Source organism: Oncorhynchus masou, chromosome 19 (genome assembly GCF_036934945.1).
Source record: "Oncorhynchus masou masou isolate Uvic2021 chromosome 19, UVic_Omas_1.1, whole genome shotgun sequence".
Taxonomy (NCBI): Eukaryota; Metazoa; Chordata; class Actinopteri; order Salmoniformes; family Salmonidae; genus Oncorhynchus; species Oncorhynchus masou.
This window is the reverse complement of record NC_088230.1, coordinates 19656610-19674147: the sequence shown is the minus strand read 5'-3', so window position 1 is coordinate 19674147 and position 17538 is coordinate 19656610. Positions and strand designations below refer to the sequence as shown.

General features: G+C 47.1%; 1 protein-coding gene across 1 annotated transcript in view; it reads left to right on the top strand.

The window, feature by feature from the left end:
• Window positions 1-17538, top strand: part of aig1 (androgen-induced 1 (H. sapiens)) — a 53014-nt gene that overhangs the window by 28286 nt on the left and 7190 nt on the right. The window contains exon 4 of the mRNA XM_064925249.1: window positions 10345-10460. Coding sequence (XP_064781321.1) covers window positions 10345-10460 — 116 coding nt within the window. The remainder of the gene's footprint in view (window positions 1-10344; window positions 10461-17538) is intronic.

Genomic DNA, 17538 nt, shown 5'->3' with positions numbered 1-17538 from the left:
CTTTTACACGCTAACTACCTGCAGCCTTTTAGAAAAGCTGCAAAGTGACAGATGGGATCTGGCTGTTATTACTGGCAGGTGTCCAATATTTTACTAAGGACATACTGTACCTTAGTCTTGTGTAAGACCTGCTCAGTTGGGGCTGAGATGGCAGAGGGAGGAGAAGACAAGTGAAGAATAAGGGAAAGGCAGGCAGACGTTCTTATATGACTCAGCTCCCCTGTATTCTTCCAGAGAACAGAATGGGTCAGTTTAATTTCGACTAATGCCCAGTAAGGACAGCTGGTCTAAACAACTTATTGTGATTGGCTCGAGGCTATAGTGATAACAACACAAGTCCAGAGGTGCCATCTATGTATTGAGGGGCCTGTGACCTATAACCCCACAACCCCCTTGAACTTCCTTTCGATTAGAGCGTTGGGCCAGTAACCGAAAGGCGAATTTCCGCGCTGACAAGGTAAAACGATGTCATTCTCCCCCTGTGCAAGGCAGTTAACCCACTGTTCCCCGGGCGCCAAAATCTGGATGTCGATTAAGGCAGCCCCCCACTCCTCTCTGATTCAGAAAGGTTGGGTTAAATTCGGAAGTCACATTTCAGTTGAAGGCATTCAGTTGTACAACTGACTAGGTATCCCCCTTTCCCATTTCCCTCCATCCCAGTGCTGGCCTTTGCTAACGGGCCTGTTCTGTCCTCAGTGTTAGGTCAAAGGTCATGGTCCCAGCTGGCATGAAGAGTTAGGCACATCACTTACCAGCGTACCCATGTAGCCCGGAGCAGCCCTGCCAGCCCTAACAGTGGTGCCAGGAGTATTCATCCACGACGGCCTGTCATAACATGATAATCACATTAAGAATGCCAGTAGAACCCAGTGTTCTGCTCCCATAGAGTGCAATCATCCTCCTCTTTCCTTCCTAATGGGAGACATTACACAGAAACTAAATCCCCAGTGGGAGAACCATACGGCTCTGCTGCTCCTCTAGTGTCACAGAATAGCTTTCCTTCCTTCACTCTGATTATGCTTTACCAAATTAGATGTTGAGGCAAAGTCAAATGCAGTCCCTTTTCCGTGGATAAAGAGGGAGACATAGTTGCTTGTTGAATTTATATAACATAGGACATGTTAAACTCTTCTCTGTTGTAAGTCATCATACCAGAAGCCTCAGACAATATCCTTGAAGATTCTGCCAAGAGGTGCAACTCTCCACAGAGGAACCCACTCCGCCTGAAATGTACATCGGGAGAAGCTTCTCAAGCTGGAGGAAAACAACGCCTCTCTCGACAACGCTGGGAAGGCCGATAAAACTACGAAGAGCGTATAAAACGTGCAACATTTTTCACGGAGACCTCGTGGGGCTGCCATGAACTGTTCTTTATATCGCAAGCATATTGTGGAGGGGAAAAGGAGGGAGGGGATGGGGATGTAGCAGAGGAGTGCAGAAGCAGAAGAAATGACCTGGCATCATTAGCTACTCAGCAGTACGCTTCTCCCCGTCAACTTTGACTTGCTTATTTGGTTTAAGAGACGTTGGCCGTTGCTCAAACGTTTTCACGTTTTCTGCTGAAATTTGTTTGGTTCGGGGTTCCAGAAATGGGTTTGGAAGTGCAGATGAGCCTGGCCATGAAAACAAGGAGGTGGCCAAATTCACCGGGACTCAGGAGGTTTTAAGGGTGTTCTCTGTCTGCTACAGTTACACTAAAAGAGTTGCACATCCCAACAGACTTGAAATGAAACTGAAAATGAACTGAAGTCGGATGTCTCCGGATGGTAGTCAGTCACACAGACAAGCTTTTTAATATAGCCCCCATCAGACACAAGTGTGATGCCACTATTCCAGATTCATCTGATAGTCTGAGAAATAGTTTACATCATTATGGGACCTCCATTTATTCAAATGGAGCTAATTAGTTGATATGAAAGTATAAAAGTAATTCCTTAATATGATCACAGAGGGGCCATTCTAATGAGGGAGGTCCACTATCATACAAGAGAACATAACATGGGGGCTGTGTCTGGCTCTGCTGTGTATCTCTGGAAGAGGCCCTGTGAGTGTCAGCACTGTCCCAGCAAGCATGTTAGGGAGGCAGGGAGGTGACATGTGTTCATGGTTGGCAGGTGGGGAGGGGGGGGGGGGCTCTCTACCCCAGCTCTCATCACCTCTGGCCTGGCCACTGCCTCTGGAGCCTCAGCCTGTCCTGACATGGACACACACACAGTGGTGATGAGCTGAAGAGGCTCGTAGTGGGCGCAGAGCTGCTCCCCCTGCCATCCCGACTGCAGGGCCCCCATCAGAGACACTTCCTCCAGTGTCAGAGGAGTTCATCGATATTTGAGTGTGAGTTTTTTCAATTTCGGACAGGAAAGTGAGCGATTACAAGATGATGAGGGCTGTGGACATCTGCAGACTCAGCTGAAAGACCTTTCAGCCAAGATCTTTCTTACAGCCAATGCTCTGACTAGTGTCATGTCTTTACTATCATTAACTGAAGATTTTTAGTTTTTATCAAAGATTCTCTGTAATTAGCATTTCGTGATTAACTAATCAGGCAAATGTAATTAACTAGGAAGTTGGGGCACCAAGGAAAATATTCAGATTACAAAGTTATAATTTTCCTAATACAACTTTTCAGATATTTTAATATCTGTTCATTTAGTCTTCTGATTAATGACTTATTCTTTATTTTACCTCACGTTAGTCTCATTCCAAAGGTCGTAAATTGTTGGTTATCTGCACGAACCCAGTCTTAAATCATTTATTTACTAACTAAGTCATTCACAGAAATGCATAAACAAACAGTAGATAGTTACAAGGAAATGTTAACGGAGTTTCCCTAGTGGCATAAACCGGCATTGCGGCTTGGTGTACAAAAGGGAAGTGGGGGTTGACTGAGATAAGACAACACACAGTTGATAATTATAACAATTGAAATGCTAATCCTTCGCACATGAACGCTCACTCATTCGGGAACAATTGCAATCAATATATATATATATTTACGCTCAGTGTGTCGTCAGGATCTCTGTTGAAAAGTTGGAGAGTTTGTTGGAGAGTTTGTCCGCCCTCTCTGACGTGGTTAGAATGGATAGTTCAGAGTGACATTCATTTATGTCATTTTGGATAGATGTTTCGGCGGTTTTCGGTCTTCGCGTTCAATGATACCGAATTCCTAGCTGCAGACTAGTAATTAATTTCAAAGACTTGTTCTTATTCTGTCTGTATCGATAGTCTAAGAGTTTAACCACGTGGGATGGTTAAAAGATTCAGCAGTCTGGTCTCAAACCTTGGCCCTCTCGTTATTGAAGTAAGCTGGTCTGCAACCTTTGTCCTCTCGTAATTGAGAGCAACATGGTCTGTTGAGAAATGCTCAAGGTGGGGGTTTTATTCAGAAAAGGGCCTGTCCCAGGATGCCCCACCATAACTGTGCTCATGGGCGGTCCTCTGATTTAGTTAAACTGCAAAGGGAATTGGAGTTTCCTTCATTAAACAGTCCAAAATCACATAACACAATTTCACAAACAGTATCATCCTCACTCATTCATCTTATACAACAATTAGATGTAAACCTCATATCTGAGGCTATTATATAAACATCGTTATGGTAATATGGCCGTATTGTCTCCCATGAGTTTACAAACTTTTACCAAACAAACCAGGTCGTAGCTGGATTCTTCACAGATCTTTTATACCTTCTCCAGAACATAAATGTTGTTCAGTTCTCCAGTTCTGTGAGGTGGAAGAAATTCCATTTTTCTCTCTATGAAACTTTTCTCTCTCTCTCTATACTGTGGCCATGAGGAGATAATCTCCTCCAGGAATTTACGACCTCTCTCTGACCACAGCAGCCTGGGTGTAGGAGACAGGGGGGTAGGGGGATGGTACCTAGAAAAGGGCTGGTGCAGAGGTAGGGGTGCTCGTGTAACAGTATAACTTTAAACCGTACCCTCGCCCATACCCGGGCGCGAACCAGGGACCCCCTGCACACATCAACAACAGTCACCCAAGGGGAACCACTACTTCAAGGTCTCAGAGCAAGTGACGTCACCGATTGAAACGCTATTTAGCGTGCACCATCGCTAACTAGCTAGCCGTTTCACATCCGTTACACTTGCTGTACCCAAAGACGGCAACGTCATGACACTAGCTCCTGACTGACCTTATTTAAGTGAAAACAGAGAGGCAACTCATTGTTAAACACTATAATGTAGTGCTCTTAGAGCCCTGTCTGCCGTGCAGATGCTTACCGCGGGGGAACATTTTGAGGGGAGATTTTGCTGAAAATAATCTGACTCTACCTTGCTGCTTGGGCCAGCTGTGTGTGAAGCGGGAGAACAGATGTGCACGGTGTCTGAGAGAGACAGATTCAGTTAGCCGGAGAGAACCAACCCAACTTCTCCAACAACCCAGGGAGGGAAGGAAAGAGAGAGAGAGAGAGTGAGAGACATCGAGAGAAAAAAAGAGAGAGGCTGAGAGGGAAGATAGAGAAAGAGAGAGAGAACACGAGTGTTCAATGGTATTGATTCTCCACCAGAAAAACAATCCTTTCCCGTGTTCTCTGCAATGCTATTTCCTTCTGGTTTGCAGACTGCTGGGGGATTACTTAAAAAAGATCAATAATTGCAGGTCAATTTTTCTGGATGCTAATATTTCAGGGCAGTTTGAGGCGCAGTGGTGTACAATATCATGATTGAGTCGCCGGCCACATTGAGCCTGGAAAAGTTACTAAGTTAAGTTCCCCCGTCCAAACCCTGTCATTAAAACGGGTGCATAGCTGGCTCACTAGCTCATCCTTGACAACTGGGAAAATATTTACTCATCTCGACTCAGTGAACGATGGCCGTTTCACAGCTTGCTTTTTTGCCCATTGTTCCCAAAGCCGATGTAAATCTTACTGCGTGAGCAAATCGGTTAGAGAAACACAATTCCTTATTTAGTTGAAATACAAAGTCCTTTAGTGTGACTCTGCTTTAGCAGTACATTTCCAAACATTTGTGAGAATGCGTTCACAACCCTGTTGGTGGGATGGCAGCAGGTGAGGTGTGATTCATCCGCGCATTCAATGGTGCGCGTTGGCTCCTCAACGCATAATACGATTGTGAAGTCTTGACACTTGGCTTTCTCACTTATCATACGCTCCTTAGTGTTTTCAGAGTGCAGTGAGACCTGCTCCTCTCTTCCTCTCTCTTTCTTTCTCCCCAGTGTTTGTGTTTGACATGGCCTATCCTGTTTTTCCAGGACCACTTGAGTGACTTGCGCTTTTTTTTGTAAGAGGGGATTTTCCACAGACAGTACTGGCATCCAGACCATAGGTCTCTGAGAGCTCCTCAATCTGGTGGTCAGAGAGAGAGTGAGAGAGACAGAGACTGTCACATTAGATTCATGTGGGGGGAGGAGGGGGGCTAAAACAGTGATAAAATCAAACATGACGGAGTCATTTGAAATCCTGGATACAAACATGGGGGCGGGGCTTGAAAAATGCACCGTCCGGCCATATCAATTAATTTCCACCCTGTCCAGACTGAGAGGAGCTGAAAGGAGAGGAGCAGGGACACAAACCGAAAAGACTCTCCTTATCAGCATTGGTGTTTGCGGTATAATGAGAATGAGCATACCCCTGGAGGTATTTTCTAGAGATTGTGTTGCTGACGGGGGAAGAGGGGCTACGGGGTCATGTGAGCCCTCTGTTGACTGGGAGCTGCTGAGAGTGTGTTGCGTGGGTTGGTGGAGGGTGGGCAGGTGGTGGAGTGCGGCTGGAGGGAGGGAGCAGTGTGTGTGTGTGGGGGGGGGGGGGGGACTCTACACCCGACCTTGGGAGGGAGCGCTATTTCTGTCACCCAATACCCTCTGGGAGCCCTTCACTAGGCCAACAGGCATCCCATCACGCCCACTGCAGCAAAATAACTCTGGTGTCCACAATCCCACAATGCCCTGACGGCAGCACACACACGGGCTGGCCTGGCAGGGAGGGAGGGGAGAAGGGGGAGAGCTCATGACACTAAGTACACAGGGTGAAATAAGTGACTTAAGCATGTCAGGCATCTTGTCACTGATTAGAAAGGGAACTGAGAGCCCAGTCAATAATTCATGCTCTATCTATACGTGACAGGAGAGGTGGAGGGGAGGGTCGCTCTCACCTCCCAATGTCAGCTAACCTACTGAAGGTTCACTCACCGTAGGGGGGGTAAGAAAAGACACTGTGTCTCCAGTGTTTGTACATACTTACATTCTCATTGTCACTTCGAGTTATTGCCACAAGCACAGAAATCAAGCGCATCAGCTGATATTGCACCAATCAGATTCCTCATTCTACCTTAACATGGCTGTCTATTTAGTCAATCAAGTTCTGCACACACATTCTCTGATGGCTGCCGCTCACAAGCTATGCGCTGGTGTTGCTGATGGCATGCTATTGTTGTTACATGCTCTACCCGCCACGCATGTCTCTTTCCTGCTTACCCACCCCAGACTCCACCTGTTTGCGCACTGCTTTTGTTTTGGTCACAGGGATTTGCACAGCGTTTTTTGCTCACTATCTGTAATTGTTATCATCTTACCATGATGCATGCTCTAGCAGTGAGCTACCCCAGAGGAGCAGAGCTCAATGCCAGGACTAATGCATTGCATGCATTGTAATCTTTCTTGAATATGTGGCATTTCCTGTCTGAACCAGTTCATTTGTGTATGGATAGTCTAATGTAACGGAGTCAGTCGTGACAGCAATGGAAAGGCAGGAGTCTTTGTGGCTTCAGAAGTGAAGCTCTCTCTTGTTGTCTATTTATTTGTTCTCTGGTTGTCCATTGTGTGTGGTGGCTGTGGTAATTACCATACTTTGCATAGCATACACTCAGAAGTCCTCAAAATATGTCCCCAGCACTTGGATAGCAGTAGCAGACAATAATGACAATAGAAGTACCAGTAGCTGAGGCTTCACAATCCTGACCGCAGGGTGTCTGGTTCAAATCCCAACCAGGCTACAGCTGTGGAAGCCTTGTGTGATAAAATTCACCCTAATTGCTCTGTGGGGAAACGGAGAGTCTGAGTAGCTTCCAGGGTATCTTCACTGTGCACCAGGGCATCTGCCAAGCAACATGTTCAATGGAAATCATAGACCTCTCCATTGCATGAATTAATACGCATTGTCAGGAAGCATGAGACCAAAGCTCATCATGGACATGGTTTTATATGGCAAGTCAAAATAAATTAAGTGTGAGTGATATTGGCGGGGAGAGTTGTCCTTGGAGCCTGTGTTAAAACCACCTTCCTTCACTGGCCTGGGTCTGTTGTGGGAGAACTCTTCTCAGAAGTGCTAACTAAACTCTCTACCCGCTCTGCACTACTCCGCTTAATCCTGCTTGGCCATTCGATGACGGCCATTACTGCTCAAGTAAACCCATACTGTAAATCTAGAGGTTATTCTTGCCTCGGCGTTTAGATAAACTCTGTCTGAAAAAGTGTCCATGTCTCCGTGCCTACGCATTTATATTCGAGGAAAAAAAGGAGATTGAGATAGCAAGTGAGAGGGAAAGACAGATAGATAAGTGAGCGAGACGTTGACTCGGACACAAACCATGCACAGCACAGCACGCTCTCCCTGGGAACATTTACAACTTCAGGAGAGCAGCGCGGTGGAAGAGCTCCTCTCTCCTGAAAGGGAGTATGTAATGTCTCTGTGGAGATGAGGTACTTCTTAAGTCATTTGCACTTCCAGCAGCTGCGTGGAACTGCCGCGCATCAAGGTTCACTCTCAGGCTATAGCACAGGAGAGATGTATGGATGTGTCTATCTCCCCCACATGATCAATCCTCGATAGTGTCTTTATTTTCACATGCACAGGATACAAGCAGGTGTAAAACAGCACAGTGAAACGCTTACTTGGAGCTCTTTCCCAACAATGCACAATAAAAGTAATTATATAGAAGAAGAAAAAACATGAGAAATATGAGAATAAAATCAAATAAAAAAACAGGAGAAGGACAGATCCAGAGTTCAGTGTGCAGGGGTAGTGGAGGGAGGTAGGGAGGTTTCTACATGTACACAGAGGTAAAAGTGACTAGTAGCAAGATATATACCAATGGTAATAATTATCGCTATAGCAGCAGCGTATGTTGTGAGTGGGTGTTTGCATGGTGATGAGTGTAAGTGTATGTCTGTGTGTGACTATGTGTGTATGCGTGTGGGAGAAGAGTGTAGATGTGTGCCTCAGTGGGTAGAGATCTGTGGATGAGACCTGTGGATGAGATCTGCGGATGAGACCTGTGGATGAGACCTGTGGATGAGACCTGTGGATGAGATCTGTGGATGAGATCTGTGGATGCGCATAGAGGTCAAAGATAGGAGGGGAGTGTGTGTGTGTCTGTGTGTGTGTGTGTGTGTGTGTGTGTGTGTGCGTGCGTGCGTGCACTCACTGTGACTGGCTTAGCCTCAGTCTACACCCTACCCATTGTGTGTGTGTGTCATGAGCGCAATTCAATAGTTTTTAGGGAGCTTCATTTGTGTGACCAGGACATGGTAGAATATGTTCTGCTGTAGTGTGGTGAGAGGCCAGTAAGAGGTGTAATAAATAACATTGAATATCATTTACTGGCACATTAATGAGGAGTTGAGGGTAAACCGCCGTTTCTGGGCAGAGCCGTGTAATGCCAACATGTCAGGTATTTAAGAACAGATTAGACTGGAACATGGCTCATTGATAGTCATTGTTATAATGCAGTGTACAGAACATTGGGTCAACTGAGGCTAGACTGGTATGGGAGGAGATTCTTCTGCTGGTCTGAATGTAAGAAGGCTGCCATCTGGTGACTGGTGTAAGTAATGCATACATGGAAAGGCCAGTGTCCTCCATCAAGCTTTTAACTGGTTATGAACCATTGGAGCACTGTAAGCTTTGTTTTAAAGTCCTAGTTTATAGACCCACATACCAATGACCAAAGCACAGTTAATGGCATTCTCACCACATGGTTACATGGGCCTAGCATCCACTACCATTCACACTTTGGAATGAACAGAAAACTACCAAAAAATGTTGGATGAACCACACATTAATACTGCATTATGAACCCAGGCCACTTCTGGCCCACTCAGTGGAAGTGTATGTTCAGGGAGCTGATTTTGATTTCAATTAGCACAGGAGAGAGGTCTCTCAACTGTGACCCTCCACATCCCCCACCAATGGCTAGAGCACCTTTAGAGATACTGTCATTAGCTCCCATTTGCAATTAGTCACATGCAACATTTCCTCCACGGCCACCCAGCCTGTGTCGTTGTCAATGACAGCCTGGTTTTCATTCTGTTTCTGCTTGATACCAACTTATTTGGTGTGACAATGCTAAAATAATCGTCTGAATCAGAAACAGCTAGAAGCAAGGTTAACTGTAGTATGCTGCACTGTACAAAATAGCCTGTTTCCATGGCTGCTGCCTGTTTCAGTGTTCTCTCAAACTTCCCACTTCCTCTATTTCTAATCAGCCGTGCACAGACGCTTAGACACACACACACGTTACGTAATGGTTCTATTCCTGACAGAGCGCAGGTGGTCTATAAGAACAGCAGGTGAGTCATGAGCACATTGATTAAAGAGAGGGAGCATCACTCAGTGTGTGCGGTAGGGGCGACAAGGTGGGCTCTACCGGGCCCCAGCGGTCTGCTGGTTTCAGCTAGGTGAAAAAACATGGTAAAAAATAGCAGCACACACACACCACGAAATATTAAAGGGTATTAATAGTTCATGTTATCTCTCTGCCCGCCCCTCTGCAAACACATCTGTACCACGCTGGAGCATCCTTAGCGGCAGACTCCAAAAACGATCTGATCCTTTGAGCACATTGGAGGAAAAAAGGCCCCACATCCTGAGCCAAAGCAAGCAGATTACTGAATTATTGAAAGTCACAACAGTAAAATGTCAGCGAGGTCCGTCAGACAGACAACATAAGAGGAGAGCGGTGGGGATTTGAATCATGAGACACTCACTCTGGAGAGCAGAGCACTCTCTATGCAGCAGCATCACACGTCATCTGTTTTAAGGTCTCCCACACACACGGCTCGATAAAAAACGTCATTACTCTCTTATGACCCTGCGCTCAATATCCCAGACTGACAGAGCTTCTAGACTCCCATAGTTTACATGAACCTATCTATAGGCTGTCTGCCTGAGTGCCTCATCATAACATCTCTCTCTCTCTCTCTCTCTCTCTCTCTCTCTCCCTGCTGTAAAGCCATACTGTGTGGTACTAATGTATCATGTCTCAATCGTTGTCACTGAGCCTGAGGTGAGACATGTACCGTGTCGCAGATACCAACTTGCTATCTGTGAGTGGCTAACGAGTGTTCTCTCTGTGTTCTCTGCTCCAGCACACCACCGTCCTCCCCTTCATCATCATTGAGATGAGGACCACGCACCACCAGTATCCCAGCAGGCCTTGTGGAACGATAGCTGTGTGCAGCTTTGCCGTGGGATACGTTATATGGTAAGAGCCCCTTTCCTCCAACAATGGCAGGCTGAACTCTTCCTCGGTTTGTGTTGCTAATTGATAAGAGACCATAAAAGGCTAGCCCTGGGCTAAGGGAGATTTAAGCGAGTGTTCACACTTGCACATTCTAAAGTGGGCTAGCATCAACCCTGCTCCAGAGCAGGGTTAGTACCAACTTTTCGGATTTAGACCCAGATCAAACACAGTTCCAAAATAGGGTTATGAACAATGCCTAGAATGCTTACTGTTCAATCACAAAAGCTGAAATGTCACTTAATTGACATATGCTTGTGATGCCTGTAATCATTCTGCACGTTATTTTGATAAGTAAATTCATACTATTTAATCCTTCTTCCTGAGGACAAAAAACAAAACATTGGTTGCTATATCTAACAAACATGGTTGCTGTACAGCAGACTGGCTACCATCTTCTCACTTCAACTAAAGGTCAACTACAACTAAAAACTCAACAGCTGGATGGGCAGTAAATGCACCATTTGTTTCCATAGATTTTCTATTTACATATATATCCACAATTATAGTATTGTTGCATTTTTTTAATTTTTTTATTTTACCTTTATTTAACCAGGCAAGTCAGTTAAGAACACATTCTTATTTTCAATGACGGGCTGGGAACAGTGGGTTAACTGCCTGTTCAGGGGCAGAACGACAGATTTGTACCTTGTCAGCTCGGGGGTCAGCTCGCAACCTTCCGGTTACTAGTCCAACGCTCTAACCACTAGGCTACCCTGCCGCCCCTGCATGATTTCACCTGGATCAGAAAAGTTGATGTCTCATTCGCCATAGCACTCTGTACAGGGGCGAGATCGAATTTCAAAAGTGAAACATTGTTTCTGAGGTCAGACAGGCAGACAGCAAGTTTTATACAAACCATCACTGTTGGAAATCAATGCTCGGCTAGCTAGAAGCAAGATGAAATCATGTGTTAATTGATGTCGAATTGCTTATATTATTGTGTTTGTCCATTAGCCTACACTGTAAAACATTTCCTGTAATTTTTACTGTAAAATACTGGCAGCACTGTAGCCAGAAGGTTACTGTAAATTTACATTGAATTACTTACAGCACATAAGCCAGTGCATTACTGTAGATTTACAAGACCTTGACTTGAACACAAATTTACAGCATATTACTGGAACACCTGACTACAGCGACATGCTGTGTTTCTAGATTTTACAGTGGAAGCACAGTGTTTAGTAAAATCTTGTAGATTTACAGTTATGCGGGCTACTTGCAAGTATATATTTGTATTAGAAAATATGTGTATTCTAATTAAACCGTTACAAAATAGGTCACATGAATTGTTGTTCAGGTCAAAAATAGGAATTGCACATTTTGAAATACATACAGTATATCAAATATATGTAACAGAAATACTGCTCGTTGTGCTAACACGCATAACTACAACATTCTCTGTAACGGTAACATCATCTTTTCACTGGCTATGACTATGGTATATTCTTGTTTAACTTAGTTTAATACGCTGGCTGTAAGTCGCTCTGGATAAGAGCGTCTGCTAAATGATCAAAATGTAAATGTGAAAATGGACACTTGCAAAGAACGCTGGATATTATTCTAAGCACCTTTGCCCCCAAACGAGGCCACATTTGATTAAAATACGAATAGTTTGAGGGCGGAGCTCATTAGAATAATATCCAGTGTGCTTTGCAAATGTTCATTTTTAACATTGCCATTTTGGTCATTTAGCAGACGCTCTGGTCGAAAGCGACATACAGTCAGTGCGTTCCTCTACGGTTGATTCAAAAACAGCACATCACAGTCAAAGCGACTAACACGTTTCTGGGATCGTTTGTGGGAAGGTGTTGTAGTTAAGGATACATTGGTCTTCCACATATCCTGTATTTGTTACAAGTTACCTTTTGAATGTATCTTTGCCTATCTCTGGCTACATTACTGTCAAATTCACAGTAACTTCCCACCAGCGTCCTGTAAGTTACTGGAAAATGCAGAGCAATGACAGTACAATACTGTAAAATTAGGCTACTATAATGTAAGAAAGTAAATGCTACTGTAATCATGTTGATATTTTACAGTACTTTACTATAATTACATGGGATTAGTACAAGCAGGTTGGCTGCTAGGTATTTGTATATTACAGCCTATTTATGAATATGTGGTGTTTTACATCACTTGCACTTCTAGAGGCCTAAACAAAAGCTCCCAAACTGGATGTGACTACAGGGCAAAACATATCGAAAAGGACATGGCTTCATTTCCAACCATTACAGACTTGCAGCCACTCTGATCCGTCCCATAATCTGTCCCCTGTACATTTAATTGTTAGGGAACTACTACCACATATCACTTAAATTGGTACAGCACTCTCACTAAGGGGTGCAACAAGTATAGCCTCTTACAAGGCACGCCTCAACATTGGTTCATGAGCCACAACAATACCATGCACCCACAAAAGTTTTTTGCAGATCACAAATTACAGTATGGTACTGTATTCTGTGAGGTGGTACTGAATTACAGTAAATTACTGACAGCACACTAGCCAGTAAATTACTGTAGATTTACAGGACGAATATACAAAAATACGGTATGGTACTTCATTCTGTGGGCTACTGCATTCTCACTAATAGGGTGCAACAAATATAGCCTCTTACAAGGCACGCCTGTAGAATGTCACTGTAAAATTGCTGTAATTGTACAGCAGTGTAGCAGAATGCCATTGAGCCCTCATAATGCATTGCTCTTTACAGTACTGTACTCTAATATAGAGTTACAGTAGCTAACTAAAAGTGTTGCTGTAAATGTACAACAATTTGTTACAGTGCAATGCTTTGGAATACAAGTGTGAATCCTCAGCACAGGGCTAAAGCTTAGCCTAGGTTTAACAAATGCTTGTGTGAACACAGGCTAAACTAGCCCAGGGCTAAGATAGCCAGGGGCTCAGAACAATGCAGTGTGAAAAGGCCTAAAATGTTATTGTCCATTTCCACTTGGGGCCATTAAAACAGACTCTTGAAAACAGGCATAAGACACATATAAGTACATACTGTACAGAACAGAGAAACCATGACAGCAACATCACAGTATAAATACTGTATACTGTGTGTCTTGATGATGAATGTGATCTGTGTGGCTAATGAGAAGACAGGGATGTCCAGCCGCCCCGCCCCTCCCCTCTGCCTCCCCAGGCCCGGAGGTCTGGCAGCTAGCTGCATTCCCACGTTCCTCATGGCTCTGTCCCTCCACGCACTTATGATGGATGACCTTCTCAGAGCATGGTAACACACAGTCTCTGCTGCAGAAAAAACAGCCTCTAAACCTCCTCTATCAGTCAAGCAAGAGAGAAAGAAAGAGAGAGAGGGGGATCTGTCTCTGGTCTGGCAGGGAGGCCTACCTTGTGACAACACATGTTACAGAACCAGAGGACCAGACCCTAGTCCTGAGCACGGCACATTTAATGCTCTCAGAGAGGAGAGGCTTGGAGCCAAGGGAGCCCTCTACTGCAGCCATAGCTAACCAGGGCCGACAGCAAGGAAAAGGCGATTTGCCAGACCCACCTGACGTGTAGGAGCCTCAGGCAACAAACACCTCTCTTCATTTTAATCCCTGGCTAAATGAAGATGATGATATCCCCACACGTCTCACAGGGTCAGAGAATCTGCCTCGTTTCCCTATGCTGGAGTTGGGTAAATCCATAGGCCGTCTTCACAGGAGGCTGGTGGCACCTTCATTGGGGAGGACAGACTCGTGGTAATGGCTGGAGCAAAATGAATGGAATATGGTATCAAATATATCCAACATGGTTTCCATGTGTTTGATGCCATTCCATTCGCTCCGTTCCAGCCATTATTATGAGCCGTCCTCCCCTCAGCAGCCTCCTCTGGCTGCCTTAAATGGGGATTCCCAGCCAGGGAGTTACAGAGAGAGAGGGGGAGGGGAATAGACAGAGAGAGCGAAAGAGAAAGATGTCAAGCCTAAAGTAGGACGAGCTAAGCTTCAGTGGCAGACATGTCTGATCTGTACAGTCTGTCAGACACCAACAAATTGTCAAGTGATGAAATGCTATGTTACTAAAATGAACATCGCATGTAAGGATTTCCCCTGAATCCATAGAAACATAGTCTAAAATCCCTCTTGGTTAGGAAGGAATTATACAGAACGTAATAAAAGAGGATAGAGGTCAACGGATGTAACAACTAATGTCACTGTTAGAAACCACCTTGTTTACCTCCACATGTGCAACTTGAAGACTTAAAAGTGCCATTCAACTAATTGCCCAATTATTGAATTCAGCTAATTGAAGCATTTACATAATTCACCGCCTTACTGATGCCCAACAGCTTCCGTCTGTGGACTCAAGTGCAATTTGACATATTAGTGGGATCAGCCGTATTGTGCAGCGGGTAAGGGCCAGGGTAAGGGCCAGGGTAAGGGCCAGGGTAAGGGCCAGGGTAAGGGCCAGGGTAAGGGCCAAGATAAGGGCCAGGGTAAGGGCCAAGGTAAGGGCCAGGGTAAGGGCCAGGGTAAGGGCCAGGGTAAGGGCCAGGGTAAGGGCCAGGGTAAGGGCCAGAGTAAGGGCCAGAGTAAGGGCCAGAGTAAGGGCCAGGGTAAGGGCCAGGGTAAGGGCCAGGGTAAGGCCCAGGGTAAGGGCCAGGGTAAGGGCCAGGGTAAGGGCCAGGGTAAGGGTAAGGGCCAGGGTAAGGGCCAGGGCCAGGGTAAGGGCCAGGGTAAGGGCCAGGGTAAGGGCCAGAGTAAGGGCCAGGGTAAGGGCCAGGGTAAGGGCCAGGGTAAGGGCCAGGGTAAGGGCCAGAGTAAGGTAAGGGCCAGGGTAAGGGCCAGGGGGTAAGGGCCAGGTAAGGGCCAGGGTAAGGGCCAGAGTAAGGGCCAGGGTAAGGGCCAGGGTAAGGGCCAGGGTAAGGGCCAGGGTAAGGGCCAGGGTAAGGGCCAGGGTAAGGGCCAGGGTAAGGGCCAGGGTAAGGGCCAGGGTAAGGGCCAGGGTAAGGGCCAGGGTAAGGGCCAGAGTAAGGGCCAGGGTAAGGGCCAGAGTAAGGGCCAGGGTAGTAAGGGCCAGAGTAAGGGCCAGGGTAAGGGCCAGGGTAAGGGCCAGAGTAAGGGCCAGGGTAAGGGCCAGGGTAAGGGCCAGAGTAAGGGCCAGGGTAAGGGCCAGAGTAAGGGCCAGGGTAAGGGCCAGGGTAAGGGCCAGGGTAAGGGCCAGAGTAAGGGCCAGAGTAAGGGCCAGGGTAAGGGCCAGGGTAAGGGCCAGGGTAAGGGCCAGAGTAAGGGCCAGGGTAAGGGCCAGGGTAAGGGCCAGGGTAAGGGCCAGAGTAAGGTCCAGAGTAAGGGCCAGAGTAAGGGCCAGGGTAAGGGCCAGAGTAAGGGCCAGAGTAAGGGCCAGGGTAAGGGCCAGGGTAAGGGCCAGGGTAAGGGCCAGGGTAAGGGCCAGGGTAAGGGCCAGGGTAAGGGCCAGGGTAAGGGCCAGGTAAGGGCCAGGGTAAGGGCCAGGGTAAGGGCCAGGTAAGGGCCAGGGTAAGGGCCAGGGTAAGGGCCAGGGTAAGGGCCAGAGTAAGGGCCAGGGTAAGGGCCAGGGTAAGGGCCAGGGTAAGGGCCAGGGTAAGGGCCAGAGTAAGGTCCAGAGTAAGGGCCAGAGTAAGGGCCAGGGTAAGGGCCAGAGTAAGGGCCAGAGTAAGGGCCAGGGTAAGGGCCAGAGTAGGGGCCAGGGTAAGGGCCAGAGTAAGGGCCAGGGTAAGGGCCAGGGTAAGGGCCAGGGTAGGGCCAGAGTAAGGGCCAGGGTAAGGGCCAGGGTAAGGGCCAGAGTAAGGCCCAGGGTAAGGGCCAGAGTAAGGGCCAGGGTAAGGGCCAGAGTAAGGGCCAGGGTAAGGGCCAGGGTAAGGGCCAGGGTAAGGGCCAGAGTAAGGGCCAGGGTAAGGGCCAGGGTAAGGGCCAGGGTAAGGGCCAGAGTAAGGCCCAGGGTAAGGGCCAGAGTAAGGGCCAGGGTAAGGGCCAGAGTAAGGGCCAGGGTAAGGGCCAGGGTAGGGCCAGAGTAAGGGCCAGGGTAAGGGCCAGGGTAAGGGCCAGTCACCTTGAGTGATTGCTTTGGAATCAGGGGAGGCTGTGAGTGGGCCAGCTGACGCAGTAGACTCTTTTGCCTCTCACTAATGTGCCCTTGTCCAGTACTGTATGAGCTCTCTCTCCCTGAGATCTCCCCTGGCAGTGTCTTGCACCTTGAGACCTGCCCTGGCAGTGTCTCTCTCTCTCTGAGATCTCTCCAAGCAGTGTCTCTCCCTGAGACTTCTCCTAGTAGTTTTTCTCTCCCTGAGACCTCTCCAAGCAGTGTCTCTCTCTCTCTCTCTGATACTCTCCTAGCAGTGGCTGTCTGTCTGAGACCTCTCCAAGCAGTGTCTCTCTCTCTGAGATCTCCTCTAGCAGTCTCTCTCTCTCTCTGAGATGTCTCCGAGCAGTGTCTCTCTCCCTGAGACCTCCTCTAGCAGTCTCTCTCTCTCTGATACCTCTCAGAGCAGTGTCTCACTCTCTCTCTGACCTCTCCTAGCAGTGTCTCTCCCTCAGACCTCTCCAAGAAGTGTCTATCCTTGAGACCTCCCCTAGCAGTGTCTCTCTCTCTCTCTCCGAGACCTCTCCTAGCAGTGTCTCTCTCCCTGAGATCTCCCCAAGAAGTGTCTCTTTCTTCTCTGAGACCTCTCATAGCAGTGTCTCTCTCTCTGCGACCTCTCCTAACAGTGTCTCTCTCTCTGAGCTCTCCAAGCAGTGTCCCTCTCTCCGAGACCTCTCCTAGCAGTGTCCCTCTCTCTGAAACCTCTTCTCGAGACCTTTCCAAGCAGTATTTCTCATCTAAGACCTCTCCTAGCAGTGTCTCTCTCTCTGAGACCTCTCCTAGCACTGTCTCTCTATCTGAGACCTCTCCTATCAGTGTCTCTCTCTCTCTCTGCGATCTCTCCTTGCAGTGTCTCTCTCCGAGACCTCTCCAAGCAGTGTCCCTCTCTCTGAGACCTCTCCAAGCAGTGTCCCTCTCTCTGAGACCTCTTCTCGTGACCTCTCCTTGCAAACTCTCTCATCTGAGACC